Source organism: Orcinus orca, chromosome 1 (assembly GCF_937001465.1).
Source record: "Orcinus orca chromosome 1, mOrcOrc1.1, whole genome shotgun sequence".
Taxonomy (NCBI): Eukaryota; Metazoa; Chordata; class Mammalia; order Artiodactyla; family Delphinidae; genus Orcinus; species Orcinus orca.
The window spans coordinates 48,551,823-48,572,296 of record NC_064559.1 but is presented as its reverse complement, the minus strand read 5'-3'; the positions used below and the strand labels follow the sequence as shown (position 1 = coordinate 48,572,296).

The following is a 20,474-nucleotide window of genomic DNA, read 5'->3' as shown; positions in this document are numbered from 1 at the left end:
CACTTTTATTTATATTTGTATTTTTGATAATAAAAGTTTAAAAAGGAGAGACACTACTAACAAACCAGAGTGAAGGAAGATATTTGCAACACATAGATCCAGAAAAGGGGCCTATATTCAAATGTATAAAGAATATCAATAGGAAGAAGACAGCCAACTCAACAGAAAAATGAGCAAAAAAAGAAAAAATGTACAAAAAAGAATACCCAAATGGCTAATAAATATATGAAAAAGGTGTTGGTCTAATCAGTAATCAAGGAATTAGAAATTAAAGCCACAGTTCAATACTACACACCCAATGATACAAGTAAGTCATCATTTGTTCAAATACATATACAAACCAGAATGAGAGGCTCTCAAGCTCTGCACCAATACCATAATAATGTTAGCCCAGAACAGATTAAAAAGACTGACAATACCAAGTATTCCTGAGGATATGGTGCAACTACAACCCTCATACACAGTTGGTGGGAGGGAATATTGGCACAACTAGTTTGGAAAACGGTTTGGTGATATCTACTAAATTTGAATATATGCCTAATCCTATGACCCAGGAATTCCATTTCTAGGTATGTATTCACAAAAGTGTGTGTATGTGTGTGTGTATTTCCAAAGGACAAAAATTTTGATAGTAACATTATTCATAATAGCCCCTGATTGAAAATGACTGAAATGTCCACCAATTATAGAATGAACAAATTACAGTTTATTTATACAATATAATATCACACAACAAAGAAAAATAGTGAACTATTGCTACATACATGATGGATTCATATCAAGAACACAATATTGATCAAAGAAGCCACCCCCACACAAAACACATACTGTGTGATTTAATTTAAATAGCATTCGAAAACAAGCAAAACTAATCTATGGTGACAGAAGTAAGGATAGAAGCTACATTTGGGGAGAAGGGAGGGTTACTGATTGTCAGGGGACATGATGGAGCTTTTAGGTTAGGGCAATATTCTATTTCTGGACCTGGGTAGTGATTACAGAAGTGTGTGCACTTCGTGATATGAACTACTGAACTATACCCTCGAATTTGTGTGTTTTTTGCATGTAAACTGTACTTCAATAAAAGATGTCCATTAAAATAAAAGAATGATTAGGACCAGGAGAGGGAGTTCTGATAAAAGAAAAGTCATTTTAGTGTAGTATAATTATGGATGAAGTTTTTAAAATCTTGCTTTAATTTGGTTGTTACAATAAACAAAACTTGGGTGGAAGGACAAAGTAATTTAGTATTTGTTCAAATGCATATATAAACTAGAGATGGAGGCCCTTGAGCTCTTTATGAGGACCATAACAAATTCAATGAGAAAAAAATTTAAAGCTGGTATTACCATACCCCAAAGAGAGTTTTGCTCAAAGAGCTGTGAACTTCTAATTTTGAACAATAAAATTTCTAGGCACATCCTCCAAAAAATTGTTGCACTATATATCCAAGTAATTGAATGAGGTAATGAACTATAATGCGATTAAATGTTGGGAGAAAACTACCAATAATAACTTTGGTTTTGAAAGAATTACCCTTTCTAACAGTATTTAACCACTATCGGTCAACAACTTATTAAAGACATTCTGAGTTCCCACAATAAAGCCATTTCATCTGTGTATAAAAGATTATTTATCCCTCTGTTCTGTACAGTAGGATGCGTTCCACATCTGGTTAGCAGAATAATACAATTTTTGAGATGTGAAGTTTTCTGTTCCTTTGATGGGAAGATTTTGGGTGGGGGAGGGGTTCGACTTTGCTCCTAACTTTTGGAAATTTTTTTTTTCATAAATTTGTTTATTTTATTTATTTATTTTTGGCTGCGTTGGTCTTCGTTGCTGCGTGCGGAGTTTCTCTAGCTGTGGCGAGTGGGGGCTACTCTTCATTGCGGTGCGTGGGCTTCTCATTGCAGTGGCTTCTCTTGTTGTGGAGCATGGGCTCCAAGTGCACAGGCTTCAGTACTTGTGGCACACGGGCTCAGTAGTTGTGGCTTGTGGGCTCTAGAGCGCAGGCTCAGTAGTTGTGGCACACGAGCTTAGTTGCTCTGCAGCATGTGGGATCTTCCCGGACCAGGGCTCGAGCCCGTGCCCCCTGCATTGGCAGGAGGATTCTCAACCACTGTGCCACCAGGGAAGCCCCGGAAATATTTCTTTTTAAAATTGTCTTTATAATAAGAAAATTCTAGTTTAAATCTTATGTATTATGTGTCCTTTTTTTTTTTTCTCTCTTCCTTTTAAAACTAGTATCACAATGTAAAGGTGGCTTAAATTGGGTATGGGGGGCTAGATGGGAAGGATGGGCTTTACCTCATATAAGAAGAATCCTGTCTTCACCTGAACCTGGCCACAATGATATATTATCTTGTTATGCTTGGACCTGTACCAAGGACCCAAGCAGGATCTATAAACCTAACACCAAGAATCATGGGTAGTTAGCGTAACTTTGAAGAGGGATATTGTAATTCTCTTCTAGTATCATATTAATTTTCACCTAATTAAAAATTCCCATTTGATAACCTCAAAACCTTGGAAGTTTGGGAAAGCACCTCCTTTTCCCTCTTCTCTACAATGATCTTTACACACAGAAAAGAAAACACTAGACAGGGAGCCACAAAGTGCAGGCTCCTGTTTTGACTTTGCTGTAACTTATTCTCTTTGATCCTGTTTCCTCAACTCTACACAATTAATATTTTTTGCTTCAGAGTTATTACATGTTGAAAAGTATAAAACAGAATGTAAATATAGACTAACATCATTATATAATTAGTTGTAACTGTTATCTTTAAGTTGCATGCTAAATATAAAAGATAAAGCTTATAGTATAGTGGTGTTTAGGCTTGGGAAGAATATGGGGAAACGAGGTCAAAAAGACTAAGGAATGGAAAAATAAACACACTGGTAATTATAAAAGGATAAAAAAGGGCCAAGTGGCAATCTGAAAAGGTCAATACAACATTTTAAATTATTTTTCTAATTATATGACATAGTCTCAGTCTTGATGTAGTGGGCATCTGGTGTTTTTTTTTTCTGCCTTGCAACCTGCCCCCTTCTAGTAACAGCAACGTGTTTCCTTGGAGAACTGCTTTTCCTAAACTCCATGGTTTTCTGGTGGGCCGCTTAATCACATTACTCTATTCCCCTCACTAGGGATGGGTATGCTCAGGAATTTGCAGTGACCCAAGTCAGGGAAATCAGCATCCTTCCTTGAAATTGAGTATACAGATCCTGATGGGGAAAGCTCTTTTCTCTGAAATTCTAAGTGGAATTAAAAAAATTTTTTTGGAGGTCTTTTGTATGTACAATAAACGACTACATTCCCTCATCCTACCTTTCTTTCAGCACAGAGTCACTGGTGATTGGGCACTAAGATCATCTTTTGAGGGATCTGAACCCATTTCTCCCACACCTTCACGTTTTTCTTCTAAACACCACATTTGTTCACCAAATAATGGAGCTTCCAGCAGCTAAGAACATGTATTAAGGGCTCCGGAATTTTTTGAAAAAAACAGGGCAACTTGAAGTAAAGAAAATCTCACACACTCTCACTTAAAAAAAAACACACCCAAGGCTATTTAGTCAACAGTGGCATCTCCAGGTAAATACTTAATTTGTTATCATCCAAGATCTAATTAGTGTTTGAGTTTCCCAAATTGTCTTAAAAATTTTGTTTTAACCATTAGTTTGTTTGAATCAGGATTCAGACAATGGAGCAAAATTTTTTTATCATCAAGCACACTGGTTACATTCTTATCTTGCTTCAAAATAGGTATCTCCTTGTCACACTCTCATGATGAGCAATACAATTCAGAAATCAATTCAAAGTCTCTTTATGTGCTTTACAAATACCACATGAGGTTCTGGTAATGAAACAGTGGGGTAGGTAAGCATAAGTAAGAGCTTGTAGTTAACCCTTGGACATTAGAACCTGAAAGGGAGCAGTGACAAAGAAACATTTATGTTGATTCGCAGCCTTTGGGGTCTCCTTACCCAACTGTTGACCTGGTGGAAAACGAAAGGAGACCCACTGTTTGGTTTGCCAATACCTAATAAAATACTGAAAATTTATCAGGCAAATGTATTAATATATGCATTTAAATATAGTTATTAAAATATCTGTAGCTTTGTTTACAGCTAACATCTTATCTTTGTCCTGTATGCCCTCGTTTGTTCCCAAGAACAATCAAGGACTGAGAGAGAATAGCATCCCCTCTAGGTATAAATGAATAAATTTATTTTGCTTCCACTCACACGTGAAAGGATTAAAACATTGTTACCCACAGCTCCATAACTTTCCCAAAAAGTAGATGCCGGGGGCGAGGAGTTAGAGACTGAGTCATGCATGATCTCCACCCATCTCATCAAATAAACTACCAATATAAGTGATCCTTGTATTTGCTAACCAAGCTCACCATTTGACAAGTCCCCTAGTCTGCTCACCTCCCCCAAACCATTATCCTTAAGGTCCTCCTAGAGTTAACACTGACCCCAACCATAGTAACCTAACATTTACTTATTTCATTATTTCACATCCTCACCATCCCTCTCTTGACGGGACTACTGGGTCCAAAACTAGGTATTTTCCACCCCCGCCTTCAGCCCCCAGTGTATTTATCATTCTCACTTTACTGTTAACGAGCTTGAATAGTTAAAAAAAAAACAAACAAGAAAAAGAAAAAAATTGCCTCAGGAGCATCCCCAACGTACACCCACTTTGCCTGGGGACTCCAAAGGTTTAAAAAACGCCGCCTCGGGCCATCCACTTTTATGGCACCCTCCCTTCGCGTCTTTGCTTGTCGTTATCAGCACTGGTTAAGTGCCCAGGTTCGGATCTCGGACTAAACCTCATGATCTTCTGGCTCAGGTTCTGTGAACTGAGTCATCCTGGCACGGAGAATATTCCGTGACTCAGCAGGCCCGAAAAGGAGGATGTCAGATCCAGATAATTTCGAGTCTTTTAAAGGCAAGCTGGGGAACATAAACAACACAGTGGAAGAATTTCGCAGTGGGTCTGCGTACCCAGGGGAAAAATGTCATTCCATTCCCAGCCTTTTCACTTCCTTCCTTGCGCCTGTTAAACGACTGGTTACACTTTAATTCAGAGGCAGGAAATCGCTTCAGAAAACATTATGATGCTGCGACCAGGCCCTATATTCTCCGGGGACCACCATGTCAGCCCCCTGACACCCCGGGACCGCTCCTCGGAAAGAGCTGGAGCCGACCCCGAGCGGCAGGGGGCATTCCCGGGGCGGCCGGCTGGGGCGAAGAGCCTGCGGGCAGTCCCCACCATCGATCGGGTCCCTTTGGTCCCTGGCCCGGGGTGCTGCCGGCTGGACGCAAGGACTGACACCTGGCGGGGCGGGGATCCGCGCTCTTGCGGCCCAGACCGGCGTGGGGCCCAAAGGCCGATTCCGAGCGACCTCACCCCTCCGGCGTCGCCCCTTTAAGGCCCCCTCCGTTACCCGCTCCCCTAATCCCGAGTCTTCCGGGGACTCGGCGCCAGGGAACCCTGGCATCCACCTCCCGGCTGGGAGCTGCCTCTCCGCTGCCTTCCTTTCCCTCCCGGCATGCACCGCCCTGCCGCCCCTCCCTCCCCTCTCCTCTCGCTCCCCGCCCACCCCTCGCGCCCCTCAAAGCCCCTCCCCCGCCGATCGCGCGCCGCGGGCTCGAGCGCGAGATGTCACCGCCCCCGCCGCTGCCGCCGCCGCCGCCGCCGCCGCCGCCGCCGCCGCGAGTTGCCGGGGCGGACGCGCAGTCCACCGCGCGTGGAGAGCCGGGGAGCGGCTACGGGGGCCGCGGGAGCTACTGAGAGGACGCCGGGGTTGGGCTTTCTCGGCAGACCCCACCCCACCCTGCCGATCCCACCCCCTGCTCCTTCCTCCCCGGGGGCGCGCGCTCGGGTACGCGCTCGGAAGTCGGGGGTCGGTGGCGAGTGCCGGCTGTGTCTCGGGTGGGAGAGGGAGGCGCGGAGGCGGCGTGCGGTGCAGTGGTTAGCGAGCCGCGCAGTTCTCGCCAGGGGCGCCCTCCGGACCGCCTCTCCGCCGCGAGCCGCCGCCACCGCCCGTCCGGAGAGTCCGGCCACTGGGCCCGGAGGCTCAGCCCGCTGAGCGGCCTCCGAGGGACGCCGCTGCACGAGAGGAACGCGCCCGCGCTCTTGCCTTTGCCGTGGCCCAGCGCGCGGGCGGCGGGATGAGGGGCAGCAAACCGGCCGCGCCGGCGCTGCGGCCGCGGGGCGGCCTCTGGCGGGTGTTGGCTGTGCTGGCGGCCGCTGCGGCCGGCTGCGCCCGGGCAGCCATGGACGAGTGCACGGACGAGGGCGGGCGGTCGCAGCGCTGCATGCCCGAATTCGTCAACGCCGCCTTCAACGTGACCGTGGTGGCCACCAACACGTGCGGGACTCCGCCCGAGGAGTACTGTGTGCAGACCGGGGTGACCGGGGTCACCAAGTCCTGTCACCTGTGCGACGCCGGGCAGCCCCACCTGCAGCACGGGGCAGCCTTCCTGACGGACTACAACAACCAGGCCGACACCACCTGGTGGCAGAGCCAGACCATGCTGGCCGGGGTGCAGTACCCCAACTCCATCAACCTCACGCTGCATCTGGGTAAGCGGTGACAGCCCCATCCCCTACTACTGCTCACCCCCTCACCCAGTCTGCGGGGACCAAACAGCCGCGTGGTGGCTCTCTGCTCCCCAGCATGGGCCACACAGAAGCTCCCTTCTCCAACTTCTAAACTAGATCTAGCACTTAACATCCCGCGAGCCAAGATGCTTCCCGCCAGCATCTCTCTCTGTTTGCTTTCCTAGTCTATAAATAACTTAGCCGGATTTTCGCCCCCTTGATTATTCGCCATTTCGGCTGTTTTAGTCCCTCTTTCCTGAAGCGTTAATCAGAACCCCCCCTCCTCGCTTGTCAACCTTTAGCACTTGTTTAAAAGACTTTCTCTCCAGGGTTGAGGGTGATTGCTGTTTGCTTTGCTGAATAAGCTAGAGAGGAAAGGGTCTAAGTTAAGGGGATTTGAGGGGAGCAAATGACTTTACTACCGCTGTTGCCTATGTGTAATTAAAATAGAAGTTCACTTTTAAAGTTATTGTTCTTTAAAGTTGTTCAGCTTTAATTAAGGGCCACAGAGCGATTTCACTGATAATCCTGGTACAGACAAAACAAAAGGAAGTATCTGCACTCACTGTAATTGTTGGGTACAGTTTTGTCCCTGAGTAAAAAGGCTCTCCTCACTGTCTTTCCTTTTGCTTTGATTCAAAGCAAGTGTAGAAGCATGTGTAAGTGACCTTTTAGCAATCAGGAAAGGGATGTATAGAAAACTTCATTGCTGGGTGGTGGATGAGGATGGACATGTTTATCCCCGAGTATTAAAAATCATGTTTGATCTGGGTCAGTTTTTCTTCATCGTTGAAATATACAAACGAGCAGAATGATTCATTATTGTGTTTAACAGAGTAACATGCGTGAGAAACTGGCCTTGACGGGCAGAGCTTCAGTCCCGTTGCAGACCAGTAGCTGGTAGTAATGAACTTCCAGAGCGAACAGCGTGCCAAGCCATTCTTCTATCAAAGCAGTATAATTCTATAAGGCTAGTAACATTATTTGGGGAATCTTCGAAAGGAACGTTTGGTAGGCACATGGTTCTTTTGGTCGTGGTTTTTGTATTTTTCTTTCCACTGCTCTCTGATACATTAAATTTTATGAAAGCGTCAAGATTCTAGAGAAAGTACTTTGAAAAGTGGAGTTAAATTACTGTGTGTGGAGCAAGTTTTAGAAAAACAGTATTTAGCACCTTTGTAGTAAATATCATTTTATTTGTAGACAAGTTATTAGGAAGATGAAACTTTTCAAAAGTAAGTTCATAAACTGGAACTCTAAGGCACCTGTTTTTCAGAGGTGGAAGAAATAAACTAAGTTCAGTTTTTCAAAGGTATTGGAAACATGGAACTAAGCAGTATCTTGGAACAGGTGCCTTTCTAAAGATTCTGCAAGAGACCTAGGCCCTCCTAAGACTTTGTGGGGATGCTCTTTATCACTTTTCTCCTAAGTGTTGTATTTTTTTTTTTTTCTAAGTGTTGTATTTTTAAACTTGGCCAAGATTAGTTTTGAAACTTGTAACCAATTATTAAAAAAAATTTTTTTTGTCTTTTTAAAGCTTCTGTGTTGAACTTTGAATGCCTACAGCGTCTTATTTATTTTATCTGTTTTGAAATATTAAAAATTTCAAAGCAAAAGCACAGCCTTGATGTCTCAAATGCCTGAGATTCAACTGAAAATTTCTGAATAAGAATCTCTTATTTAGGTAAAGATAGGGCTGTCAATCTGGACCTTCTGAATTTTCTCCTGTGAGCACTATGTAGCAAAAGGTTACTTCAGGTGATGGTAGAGGAAGGTAGATTACTCGGTGATTACTTCTCTATTACAAAGATAATGTGTTAGGTAAGATAGTATCCGTCAAGTTAGGTTGCTACTACTGGGAGGCCGATATATGAGCTTTGGGTCCTAGTGATTAAAAAGCTCGAAGGACTTTTTACTCTGAAAATGTTATATATGCTTGAACTTGTTTTGCTGAAAAATTCTTCAGTTTTTGGTAACATTCTTGCTAAATGAAGTTCATAAAACTATAGATTTAAAACTTCTAAGTAAGTAAAAGTGATTTAAAATAGTTTTCATACAAATACTGTAAGAACATTTACTTGAAGATTTTTAGATAGACAATTTCTAAAAACTTGACTAGAAGTTATTGTACTTGTTGTGCCATCAGAAATGCTGTCCTGGAGGAAACTGTGTGGAGAAGATGGGGAAGGGGAGGGAGATTTGCGTGTAGTGGCGTTGATGTCTCAATCTCTCTCTCTCTCCCCTCTCTTTTTTCATGACAAGGATATATGTATTCATGAATGTTATGATCTATAACTTAACAACAGATAGGCAGGGCTTTATGTATTATTGTGTGTTTTGATATTCAGCACATTCACTCCCTAACTGCAGTTACTCCATGGGCTCTAGCTAACTAATTATTTCCCATGAATTCAAGGACCATGACTGTTTGTGCATCTATTAAATCTCCCATCCAGTTCAAATTTCACATACCCTTAAACAAGTGATGCATATTGTGCTTTGCCCTTACAGAGCATGTGAAACTCGAAGGGAGCAGTGTGAAAGAACTAGGTCTAGCCACCACTTTTGTAGCCTTCCTTTTGATGTTGAACTTTAAGCACAGTAAACTTTAAAGTAAGCAAAGTCACATCACAGTTAAATTGTCACAAGAAATATACATATTTTGCCAGTGATCCTAAGACTTTTTTTATTGTAAAAGTAAAACATGACATAGTGAATTAAAACAGTATAATGACTAGTGAGTCTCTTCATCTCCATTTGCTAAGTTGCCCTAGAGACTGTCGCTCACAATTTTTTACGTAACCTTCCAGAAACATTTCATGCATACACATGTATGTATAAAATTACACGATCATTTTAACTGGTACCTTTTTTGGGGGGTGAGGCATATTTTAACAGATGGCAAGTACAAATTAGGTGATTGTACCATTATCATCACTTGTACAAAAGCCAGGAAAATCAGCATTGTTTCTGTAAGCAGCCATGTCTTAAGCACCATTTACAGTTATCCAGGGTACAGGGTGCAATGTATACTTAGATATAATGAGTTAAAGTTGCTGTGGGCATCAGAACTGTATTTTCTGCCCATTGTGGAGAGAAATCTCAGCAAGGCATCCTTTTCTAAAAAGAAGTCTTTCTTATTTTGCCTTTCACTTCTGGATCTTCTCTCCTAACTCCTATATGAATTATTCAGCTGCTTTTTGAAAGTCTGGCTTTTGTGTTTTATAATAAGTTTTATCCTTATCAGCAGAGTAGTTGATAGTAAGATTGCATCTGAGGATTTGCCTTTTATTAAACAGCCCCTTTAATTAACTTGATAGTCACTGTAGATGAAAACTTGGCAGACTGGGTGTCCAGTCTGCCAGATTGGTGTCCAAGCTCCTTATAAGCTTTAGGAACAAGCAGTGATTAAATGACACTTTTAAGCTGTATCTAAATATTGTTTTTGTGTGTCTAAATCACAATAATTGCTATATAAGGGTATTACATTTTATTCTGTTTGGTCCTCTTAGTGTGTATTTAACATGAAACAAACAGCAAATTTTTTTCCCCGGGAATATCTTTGCGAGGTAGGTTCTGACTCTGTTAGAACTCTGGTGACTTCACTGTGGTATTTGTGCACCCTGAGGGGACACTATTTTAGTTTGTCTTACAAAGGCCTGATTTACATTTTGCAGGTTTCAACTTGAGGAGTTAAGGAGCTCTTCTTTAGTGGCCAGCAGTTGGTGAACACAGTTTTATAAAGTTGCTGTTGGCAGTTTTCCTGTTCTACAATTCACTGCTTTTTCCGTAAATACCTTTTTCATGTTTCTAAAGCATTCAGAAAAACAGTTTACACATTAGGAGAAAGTTTGGAACTATGAGCTCCCCTCCCCCCATTATTTTGTCATTGGCCACATTTGTGGGAGGGATAAAGTTTGACTATTTCAGTTCTAAATCCTTTTAGGAAGTTGGACATGCCTTTTGCTATGCACTCCTTTTCCTGTGCATACATTCTCACGTTACTCCCAAATATTCTGCAAACATATTTTAAATACCTACTGAATACGTGGTGCAGTACCTGATAGAAAGGTGTAGAAGATTGAAGGTCCATTCTTCAGAAGTGTATACCCTGTTAGATGGAATTTTCATACCCAGATGTAATGCCATTACAATACTAAATCAGGAGTTCCTTTATAATACTTTACAGTTTATAAAGCCTCCAGTTTATCACTGATTAGATTTTCATAACGCAGTGAGGGAAGGCAAAGATGAGGGTCCTGAGGTTGTGATTTGCCAAAAATTATGGTGGAGGTAGGTTTTTGACTCAGTCTAACATACTAGCTCCTGCAGTTCTTCGTTTCTCTAACAAATCTCTCAAAAGAATGACTAGTTTATTCCAGGGCAACTTTAAAATATCAATACAAGTTCATGTACATACTGATTCAGAGATATTAGACTCCCTTGGTTTTCCTGCCGTTCCCTCTGTTCCTTTTCACTTATGTTTCTCGATTCCTTTTTTTTTTTTTTCATGCTACTCTCTCTTCCTGAATGAAGTCCTCTAAATCTCAAGGCTTCCATTACTATTTGCAAATCAATAAATTCTAAATTTGTATCTTCAGGACAGCTTTTTCTCCATGTGGGACATGGTCAGTTTGCTATGTCCAGAGGCCATGTCCCAAACTAAATTCATTCCTTATGGTCTTATCCAGTTCAAAGCTGTATCTTAATGAACAGCACTACTGTTTATTCCTGAGGCTCTCAACCAATCTTTGGCCAAGAACCATGCTTCATAGGCTTTCATCAGTAAAGATTACTCTGTTTGGCCAGCAGATAGCATCCGCTGCTGGGTCTCTGGGCAGCTGTAACTCCACCACTTTCTTTCCCACCCATCCTTGCTACAATCTGCCCAAGACTCCACTTTCACTTCCTGTATCCAGCCATATGTCTCTTGGATCCTTATCTTTATATCTGCTTTACTGTAACCCCCCATGGAATTTCACCTTGATTACTGCAACAACTTGCTAACGAATTGGTGGTCTTTCTGCCTCCAGTTTTGCTCTTTCTATTCAGGCAGCCATCGCTTTGGACCGAGCAATGGTTCTAAAATGCAAATCTGATGATATCGTTTCCCAGCTAAAAATTCTGCAGTGATTCCTCAAGCCTTTAGGATAAAGTCCAGATGCCTTGGCATGGTGTATAAGGTACTTTAGGACCTTTATAACCTCTAGGCTTATCTTCTGTCATTTCATGTGCTTGAAGGGCTGTTTCTTTGGTTTGGAACACTTCTTCCAGGTGTCATCACCTTCAGGAATCCTTCCCCAGTTTCTTTCTCTCCCTGGCCTGGATTAGGTATCCCACTCACACCACCCTGTAGGTATCTACCACAGCACTTATCACGTGGTATTGTTTCTTTGCTTGTCTATCTCCACTTCTAGACCATGAGGTCTTTGAAGGCAGGGTCGGGGACTTAATCATCTTTTTAGTTTAGTTGAATATAACTAACATTAGTTAATTGCTTGCTATGCCTCAGCACCATACAGATTCCTGGGTGTATAATGATTCATTGGACATTGCCCTGACCTCATGGAACTTGTGGCTTAGATGTGGAGACCTAGGTCTCTAGCCTGGGGGTAGGCAAATTATAGCCCACAGACTAAATCCAGCCCTGGGCTGCCACCTATTTTTGTATGGGCGATGAGCTAAGAATGGTTTTTACATGTTTAATTGGTTGAAAAATCAAAAGAAGAAAAATATTTTATGACATGTGAAAATTATATGAAATTCAGATTTTAGTATCCATAAAGTTTTATTGAAACACAGTCAAGTTCATTTATTAACGTATTGTCTCTGGCTGATTTTGCACTAGAAAGGCAGAGTTGAGTAATTGTAACAATAAGTCCTGGCCCACAAAGCCTAAAATGTTTACTCTCTGACCCTCTACAGGACAAGTTTGGTGACCTCTGCTCTAGACCGATACGTTCAGTGTTATATAATAAGTTTTTAGGTAAAAGGTGCACACACGGGCTTCCCTGGTGGCGCAGTGGTTGAGAGTCCGCCTGATGATGCAGGGGACACGGGTTCGTGCCCCGGTCCGGGAAGATCCCACATGCTGCGGAGCGGCTGGGCCCGTTAGCCATGGCCGCTGAGCCTGCGCGTCCGGAGCCTGTGCTCCACAACGGGAGAGGCCACAACAGTGAGAGGCCCGCGTACCGCAAAAAAAAAAAAAAAAAAAAAAAAGGTGCACACACAGAAAGCATTCACTTAACTTACCGTTTGGAGGGAGGCTGGAGGGTTTGTATCTCCACTGCTTAACAATGTGTCTGGCATAGTGTTCAGTAAGTATATGAAGAGTGAGTAAATAAATGAATGCCTGAATTATAAGAAGTCCCAAAACACTGCACATTAATTTATATTCTTCTCAGTAACACTTTTGAACTTGAGTTTATTTTTATCAGTGCCATCTCTCCATTTTTTTGAGATTTATGCCACTGTGAATGTGGTACCTGGTTGTTTTATTTCTGTAGCTTTATAAAAAAGTACTAAGTTGGGTATGGAACTGATATGGAATTGAAAGATCTGTGACTGTCCTTTTTTGGTGTAAAAATTAGGCTTTTATATGATTTGAAGTCAGCTGGATAAATTTTATGAGTAAACTACTTGCTCAGGTTTGAATCTCACATGTGAATATGTTTCTGAAATTTTAATGTTAATGTGTGTTTTTCTTTAGAAATGGACATAAATTTTATTTTAAAATATATATTCACATGTTTGTTGTTGAAATAGACTCTAAAAGGGTATTATTAAGCAGTTGTGGAGAAGGGTTGCAGTGAAACATCTTATTTGCTTATTGTGTGTGGCATCATTTTTAGTTTATTTAATTCATTATTGGTACACTCAGGAGACTGGCATACTGAGGTATGCCTTCTCTGCAGGATAGTGAAGAACCACATTAAAGTGGTTAGACAGATGAATAATAACCACTTATTTGTCTAGATTTAACAGGCAGCAGAACCAACAGATGCTTCTTTCCTTGTTGCTTGTTTCCAGCTATACTTAATGGACAGCTCTACTGCTGGTCTGTTTGAGTTTTAGGGAAAAGTGTCAAAGTTTAGAGCAGAACTGTTTGTTTATTTTTACTGCCCAAAATTCCAGAGAGGATTTTTTAAAATAAGGGATTAATCTGTCCCTTATCTTAAATTGTCAAAGGATAAAATTTCAAGATGACTGTGTGCCGGTTCTATTACTTTGCCTGTTTCTTGCCCTAAGATTTGTAAGAGGGCCTTGCTAAGATTTGCAAGCATCTCCTTTCTTCTAAAATGATAAAGTTAGATGTTGGCTCATTTGGGCCTAAAACGGACAGCTTGCTAAATGGGGTTAGCAGAAAACTCATTTACAGAAATGTCACTGAGGTTTTAGAGTATTGTGCCAGACTGTGGTGACACTAATTAAGTACATCTGCTTTTCTTTCCATGGGCTCTTCCAGGAGGCCAGCCTAAAATAACTGGGTCCAGTCAGCCTGGTGCCCTATGCAGCTACATATTCATGAAATAAAATAAAGCAGACTTATCTCTTTCTTAGACAATGGCGCTCTCAGATCTTTTGTGGCAAGGCTGGGAGATGAATTAGGGGATTTACATTATTTCTTTTAAAACTTTAGGAGTTTTAGTCCCTCAGCTCCCTCCTTTTACTCTTTGTTTCCGACTGCATGGCTGCTTCCTATTATATTGCAGTCAACATTGGATTTTTGCTGTATCGTCTCGTTTTGTGTTTTTTTTTTGTTATTTTATCTTCTTTTTGTTTTGGAAGTTTTTGGAAATAAGGATTCAGAATCAACCTTCACATTTTTTTAAATTTCTTGAAATAAAAAATACAAGTGGTATTGTATAGAGTTACTCTATTGTATATAGAGTTAGGGACTCAATGAATTTTGTTCGTGATGATAAATCACATTGTATGTGAAGGTTTCTGCTAACCAGAGCGATTGCCCAAGGCAGTGACTACAGAGGTGCCTGTCAGTGTTTTCAGAGACACAGCTAGTAATCAGTCTTTTTTTTTTCTCCTTTATAGTTCCCACTTTACGTTCTGTATCTTGACCTGCATGGAGGTTACAAAGGTGTATACATATGTACAGATTCAGAGCTGTACATTTAATATTTGTGTACTTTGTTGTATCTAAATTATTCTTCAAATTAGAAAAAAAGAATTAAAAGTTTCAACCTATTAAATACAAAAAATAAATAGATGATTTTGTTAGTTTGGGGTACGATTTTGGTTTAAAATAGGAGAGCACAGACTCTAAGACATAATCATCTACGTTCTATTTCTCGTACGGTCTTTCTACCCGACCAGCAGTTGCTGGCATCAGTAGGCATTCAGAAATGTTTTTTGAGTGAAGGGACACAAAACAAGCCAACCAGCTGATTTTCATTGAGGTATCAGCTGATTTTACTTGAAGTACCTACAGAGTGCTTTCAGAAAAGCATTCAGGTGAGCTTCCTGGTAAGTCTCAGGAAGTGGAGTGTGGGCAGGTGTACAGGAAGAGCAAGTTCTCTTTGCTCTTCTCATGACTACCTTTAACCAGGTGATGGATTTGGTTGGTGCTTAGTGGTTTGAAGTGATAAATGGTAAGTTTGTGTTTTGGGGGGCAGGTTTAGAGAGTTCTCTAAGAATGTCCCTGTGGCATGTGCTTTTGTTACAATGTCTGGTTTTTATAAAACTTGTTACTTAAATTCTACAGTGAAAACAAAATATTCCACATATTACATAAAATGTATAATGTGAAGACCCCATCTTCCTTCCTTTGACATGTTAGTGGCTTCTTCTCATTGATAGTGGCTTCTTCTCATTGAGCCTTTCAGAAATAATACATCTGGGGCTTCCTTGGTGGCAGTGGTTAAGAATCCGCCTGCCTATGCAGGGGACACGGGTTCGATCCCTGGTCTGGGAAGATCCCACATACCACGGAGCAGCTAAGCCTGTGCGCCACAACTGCTGAAACCCGCGCACCTAGAGCCTGTGCTCTGCAACAAGAGAAGCCACCACAATGAGAAGCCCATGCACCACAACAGAGACCCAATGCAGCCAAAATTAAATAAATAAATAAATTTATTTTAAAAAAAGAAATAAGTCTGAAGCTTGAACTGTGTTGTGTGGCTTTCTTAGAGAAGTGTATGAAATTTTGTGAAGTATTTCCAACTAAGTGAAAAGACCTACCCACTCAAAATGAGGTGAGCCTATTTGATTGTGATTTTTAATTAGTTAGTTGGCAAAGTTCTTTTGTAAATAAAATTCTTACTTTGCTGAGAAAATTCTTCTCTTATGGGCATTGTAATATGGAATGTGTAGGTAATATTGTTGAAACACTTTTTTTATCCTCAGGTGATTTGTAATGTGTTTTGAGGGGATAAGACAAAAACACTCATGTACAGACAATCAGTGGGAGAATATAAGCACAGTAAACATAATTCAGTTGAAACTTTTTAAAGTGCTGAGGGAATACCTGTAAAGCACTTTGAAGAGTGTCGATGGCAGTCACCCAGGAAAAGCTTCTTGGGTCTTGAAGAGTGGTAGACATGAATGGAGGACTTTCCAGGAAGGGTGATTTGTTTGAATAAAGGTCTAAGAGTAACCAGATAATGGTGAAGGCATTGTTTGCTTTCCATGGAGTAGTAGAGACTTGGAGGATGGGTTCTGAGGAGATGCGGATTGTGAAAACTGGGCAACAAAAGAAAGTAAATTTCCTTTCGTTGAGCACCCCTCGGTTGCCTCTTTGAATCCTTAAAACAATCTTGAGAACTACTGTGACCCCTATGGATAGTAATATGACTGGTGACTGCTCTGAGGTAGAACAGGTTGAATTTAGGTTGGAATTCAGACCTGTTGTGGATAGGTTATGCACTTGCCACTCTGCCATGTTAGAACAAGCCTGGTAAGTGACGGAGACCTGTAGAGGACCTTTAATTAGGAAGTGAAATGAAAGTATACCAAACCAAAGGACTGAGTCTGGTTTCTCTGACAGATCTCTGCTTGAGCTCTGGATTTGGAGTGCTTCTTTTAAAAAGATCTTTGCACTTATTTGTGAAGAACAGAGGATTGTTAGCAATGGGAAAATACTAGGTTTTGGGTACTTATACTAGTTATATATTTAGCTGTTAACGCTTCTAGGAATTTCTAAGGAATTTATTGAATTTCAGAATGAGATTCTGTGTTTTGTCAGTGTCTAATGATAGGAAAAGTGTACCACATACCCTGTTTCCTGAAGGGTGGTCAGGGGAACGCCACCTTATCTCCTTTCTGCCTTATCCATGACTCCTTTCTGGTTGTTGAGAATGGCTGAGTTAGTTCAGTTGCTTACTTTATCTGACATCCTTAAAGATAAGCCTGTCAGGGCCATCTCCAGGTTCTACTTCGTTTCCTCTGCTTCAAGTAAATACTAACTCTTACTTGGTGGCCTTTTTGTTGTTCAGGTTTGCTAACTGAAAGGTGTAACCACCTTTTATTGATTGATAAATAACTACTGTGGTCCCAGGAGATTTCTTTGTCACTGTTACAGCTTTCAGGCTTGGAAGTGACTTCCTTCACTTTGATTTCTGTATATGTTAGTTTGTAAATCTACAACTCTGTCTATCTATCTTATCTGTGTATCTATCATTCACTCTTTATCTCCTTAGTTTCCCCAGAGCATTCCTGAGCCAAGGTTCAATCAGCGGACTCCTAGATATCTTAAAATTTTTAAAAAGAAATTTTTTTTTTGCTTCCTCTCTGAAGAAGGGGGTTCCCACTTAGATTTTGTATTTTGGGTTTCTCCCCCACTGCATACTACCTCCGCTTCTACAACTCAATATTAAGTATTATTGAATCACAGTCCTCCTTTCTTTACAGACCTGCTTTGTCCACATTGCATTTCTGTGATACATGTGGTTACATCATCACATCCTAATGACTGATGGTATTTAAATTCACATGCTCAATTTTATTTCTTATGGGAAGAATGGCACCCACTGCTACATTTGAGGCCGAGTATTGGGCTTAAAATGCCCCCACCCCTTTTGCCAGTTGGTAAAATACAGAAGCATCAGTATTTTCTAAGGGCTTTCCCATCAGCTTTCTTCAAAGAGAATAAAAGGATCTTAAGTCTTTCCAAGAGAAGAGCTTCACAGTTTTTGAGAAGGGGGTCGTGAGAACAGCTTTTCTTGAGCTCTCTGTTCATTGGCAGGGACTGGGAAATGATGTTTTCCTGCTCTGGCAGCAGCAAATCCTGATTAGAAGCAGGAACGGTCTGCACAGATGTTCTCAAAATCTGAGATCAGCTTATTATCAGAAACTGTTAAGAAGTAAGTTATAGTAGCTTGGCAATGTAAAATGATTAGATCTAGAAATGGATTTTGTTTTCTGACCCTATCCTGTACAACATTTAGACCTTTAGTTTTCTGGAATGTTGGCATCTCTGGACTTTTGAATATGTGGCTAACTAGAATAATTTTGCAGTTGGAAGGAAACTTAGGAAAGTTTAAACTGTAAAAAATATGTTTTAGGGATGGGTCCTGGTTTAATTTACTTAATCTCTTACCAAAGAAGTTAGGGTATAGTTGCCTTGGTTTAGCAGTTTATCTGTGCTTCAGTGTTGCTGTTCCTCCCCTAGTGGTTCCTTCTCCTATGGACCTTATCCTGATAGGACTGGTGACTTGTCCTGTTGTTTTGGTGTCACTAAGTTTTTATTTTTTTAAATGAAAAAAATTGTTTTTCATTAAAAAAATTTTTAAATACATTTATTTATTTTTAGCTGCGTTGGGTTTTCGTTGCTGCGTACAGGCTTTCTCTAGTTGCGGTGAGCAGGGGCTACTCTTCATTGCGGTGCACGGGCTTCTCATTGCAGTGGCTTCTCTTGTTGTGGAGCACGGGCTCTAGGCGCGCGGGATTCAGTAGTTGTGGCATGAGGGCTCAGTAGTTGTGGCTCGCGGGCTCTAGAGTGCAGGCTTAGTAGTTGCGGTGCACAGGCTTAGTTGCTCTGTGGCATGTGGGATCTTCTCAGACCAGGGCTCGAACCCGTGTCCCCTGCATTGGCAGGTGGATTCTTAACCACTGTACCACCAGGGAAGCGCTAAGTTTTTAGATTATTACTATTATTTAAATGCCAGATCATGATCTGGTAGAGATGAGCATCCTGAAATTTTCACTGAAGTTGTGTTGTTTTTGGAGGTGGGAAGAGACACAAGGCTAAAGGTGAATATTGTGTGGGAGAGACAGTTGGAAACGGAAGAGCTATTGTGTACTTTAATTGTTTTGGTCATGTGGTTACCCCTTCATGGTAAAGGGGTCATGTTCTGTGGGGTTGAGCGTGTAGGATTAACTTTCAGAGTGTCTCTATGCATAGTTGTGAATTTATAGTGAGTATTTTAGATAAGTTCATGGGATAGAAAGTCTATTGAATACCAAATTCTTACAACTCTGTTACAGATTATGAAAGTTTGTGAGACCATCTGTAATGCAGTTGTAATAAAATTTGTTTACTTTATCAGGATTGCTTTAGGGGCTCAAGCTGTTTTTTTTTACTACTGTTTTCAGCATTTTTGCTGCTTGGCAAGGAATAAGTTAGCATCAACTCCTGGTGCAATAAGAATCATTCAGTTTTGCGGCCATTCTGATAAAGCTTTGGTTTTATACTTATGCCCACTTTAAAGTTCTTATATCCTGGCACAAGGCATGGATGGTAAATCTAGGGTATCAGAAATAGACTGATTCTGGATATTAACATACTTTCCAGATGTTTGGAGAATGTAAGCTTGTTTTCTTCGCCTCTTTTTGTGTGTTCTTCTGTGTGTATCTATATCTGTGCTTCCCTGTGTTTTTATAGGAAAACCTCTTGGGGAAGGGGGAATCTGCTTTTTGGACTGGGAAATAAAATAAGTATTAAATTTTTTGGGTGAAACCTTTGAGTTGGTAGTGCCATTGCTGTGAGAGAAAGGAGAGGCAGCTTTGTTCCCATAACGGAGACTGTGAGGAAGGCTGGTGTTGGGGTGAGACTCTGTGGAAGTAACTAAAAAGATTTCTTCACATCTCCAGTGATTTTCAATTATGAAATGGACCACGAATGCTCTGAATCAGCGGCCTTTTAACCATGCCTGACTAAATAGACCTTGTTTTTGAAATTCACAGCAGTGTCAAGATCCCTGCTGTCTTTTTGTCCATCCTGCTAACGCACAGCTGTTTTTGTTCATAGATCATTTTGTGTTCAACTGCCTGGTTACTTCCTCAGGTCCCTTTTATGGTGAATAATGGACACATGGGGGTTTGAACACCCAAGTGTGTGGTTATTCAAACAGGAAGTCTCGAGGAAGCACAGTAACCTTGTCAGAGGGACAAAAGGTGGAACGGGAAAGGGCATTGATGATTTTAGGCTTAAAACATCTGCAGGGAAACATCTGACAATTTCTGAGATATGGACATTCTGCAGCTTACAAAAGGGATGGTTTATTTGGAACTTGTTTCATTTTTTCCAAACATTTGGAGTCTTAAGCCCTAATCCATGACATAGAAATGGAGGTGAAAAGAGAAGCAATGTGGCATCATTGGCATTAAAAACAGGAAGGAAGCTCTGTGGGTCTTGGAAAGAAGGTGCAGCAGCTCATCTTTACCAGAGGTAACAATGAGGCTGTATACAGGAGCAAGCAAACGGGTTGGATTTGACAGGGACTGCAGGAGCTGATGTGGTTGGGTTGGATTAAAAGATGATTTTATACAGAGCCTATGATTATTGAGCACTGGAAGAATATGAGATAAAGAAGAATGTGCGTTGTACATAAAAAGCGTGTAGTCTAGTGGGAGAGCGAGCATGTGTATATCAACAAATATACTCTGAGACAAAATATAAAGT

At 41.3% G+C, this 20,474-nt stretch overlaps 1 protein-coding gene across 1 annotated transcript in view; it reads left to right on the top strand.

Annotated features, from left to right (window-relative positions):
- The first annotated feature begins 5,684 nt into the window (after positions 1 to 5,684).
- Positions 5,685 to 20,474, top strand: part of LAMC1 (laminin subunit gamma 1) — a 123,447-nt gene continuing 108,657 nt past the window's right edge. The window contains exon 1 of the mRNA XM_004275205.3: positions 5,685 to 6,601. Coding sequence (XP_004275253.1) covers positions 6,187 to 6,601 — 415 coding nt within the window. The 5' untranslated portion in view covers positions 5,685 to 6,186. The remainder of the gene's footprint in view (positions 6,602 to 20,474) is intronic.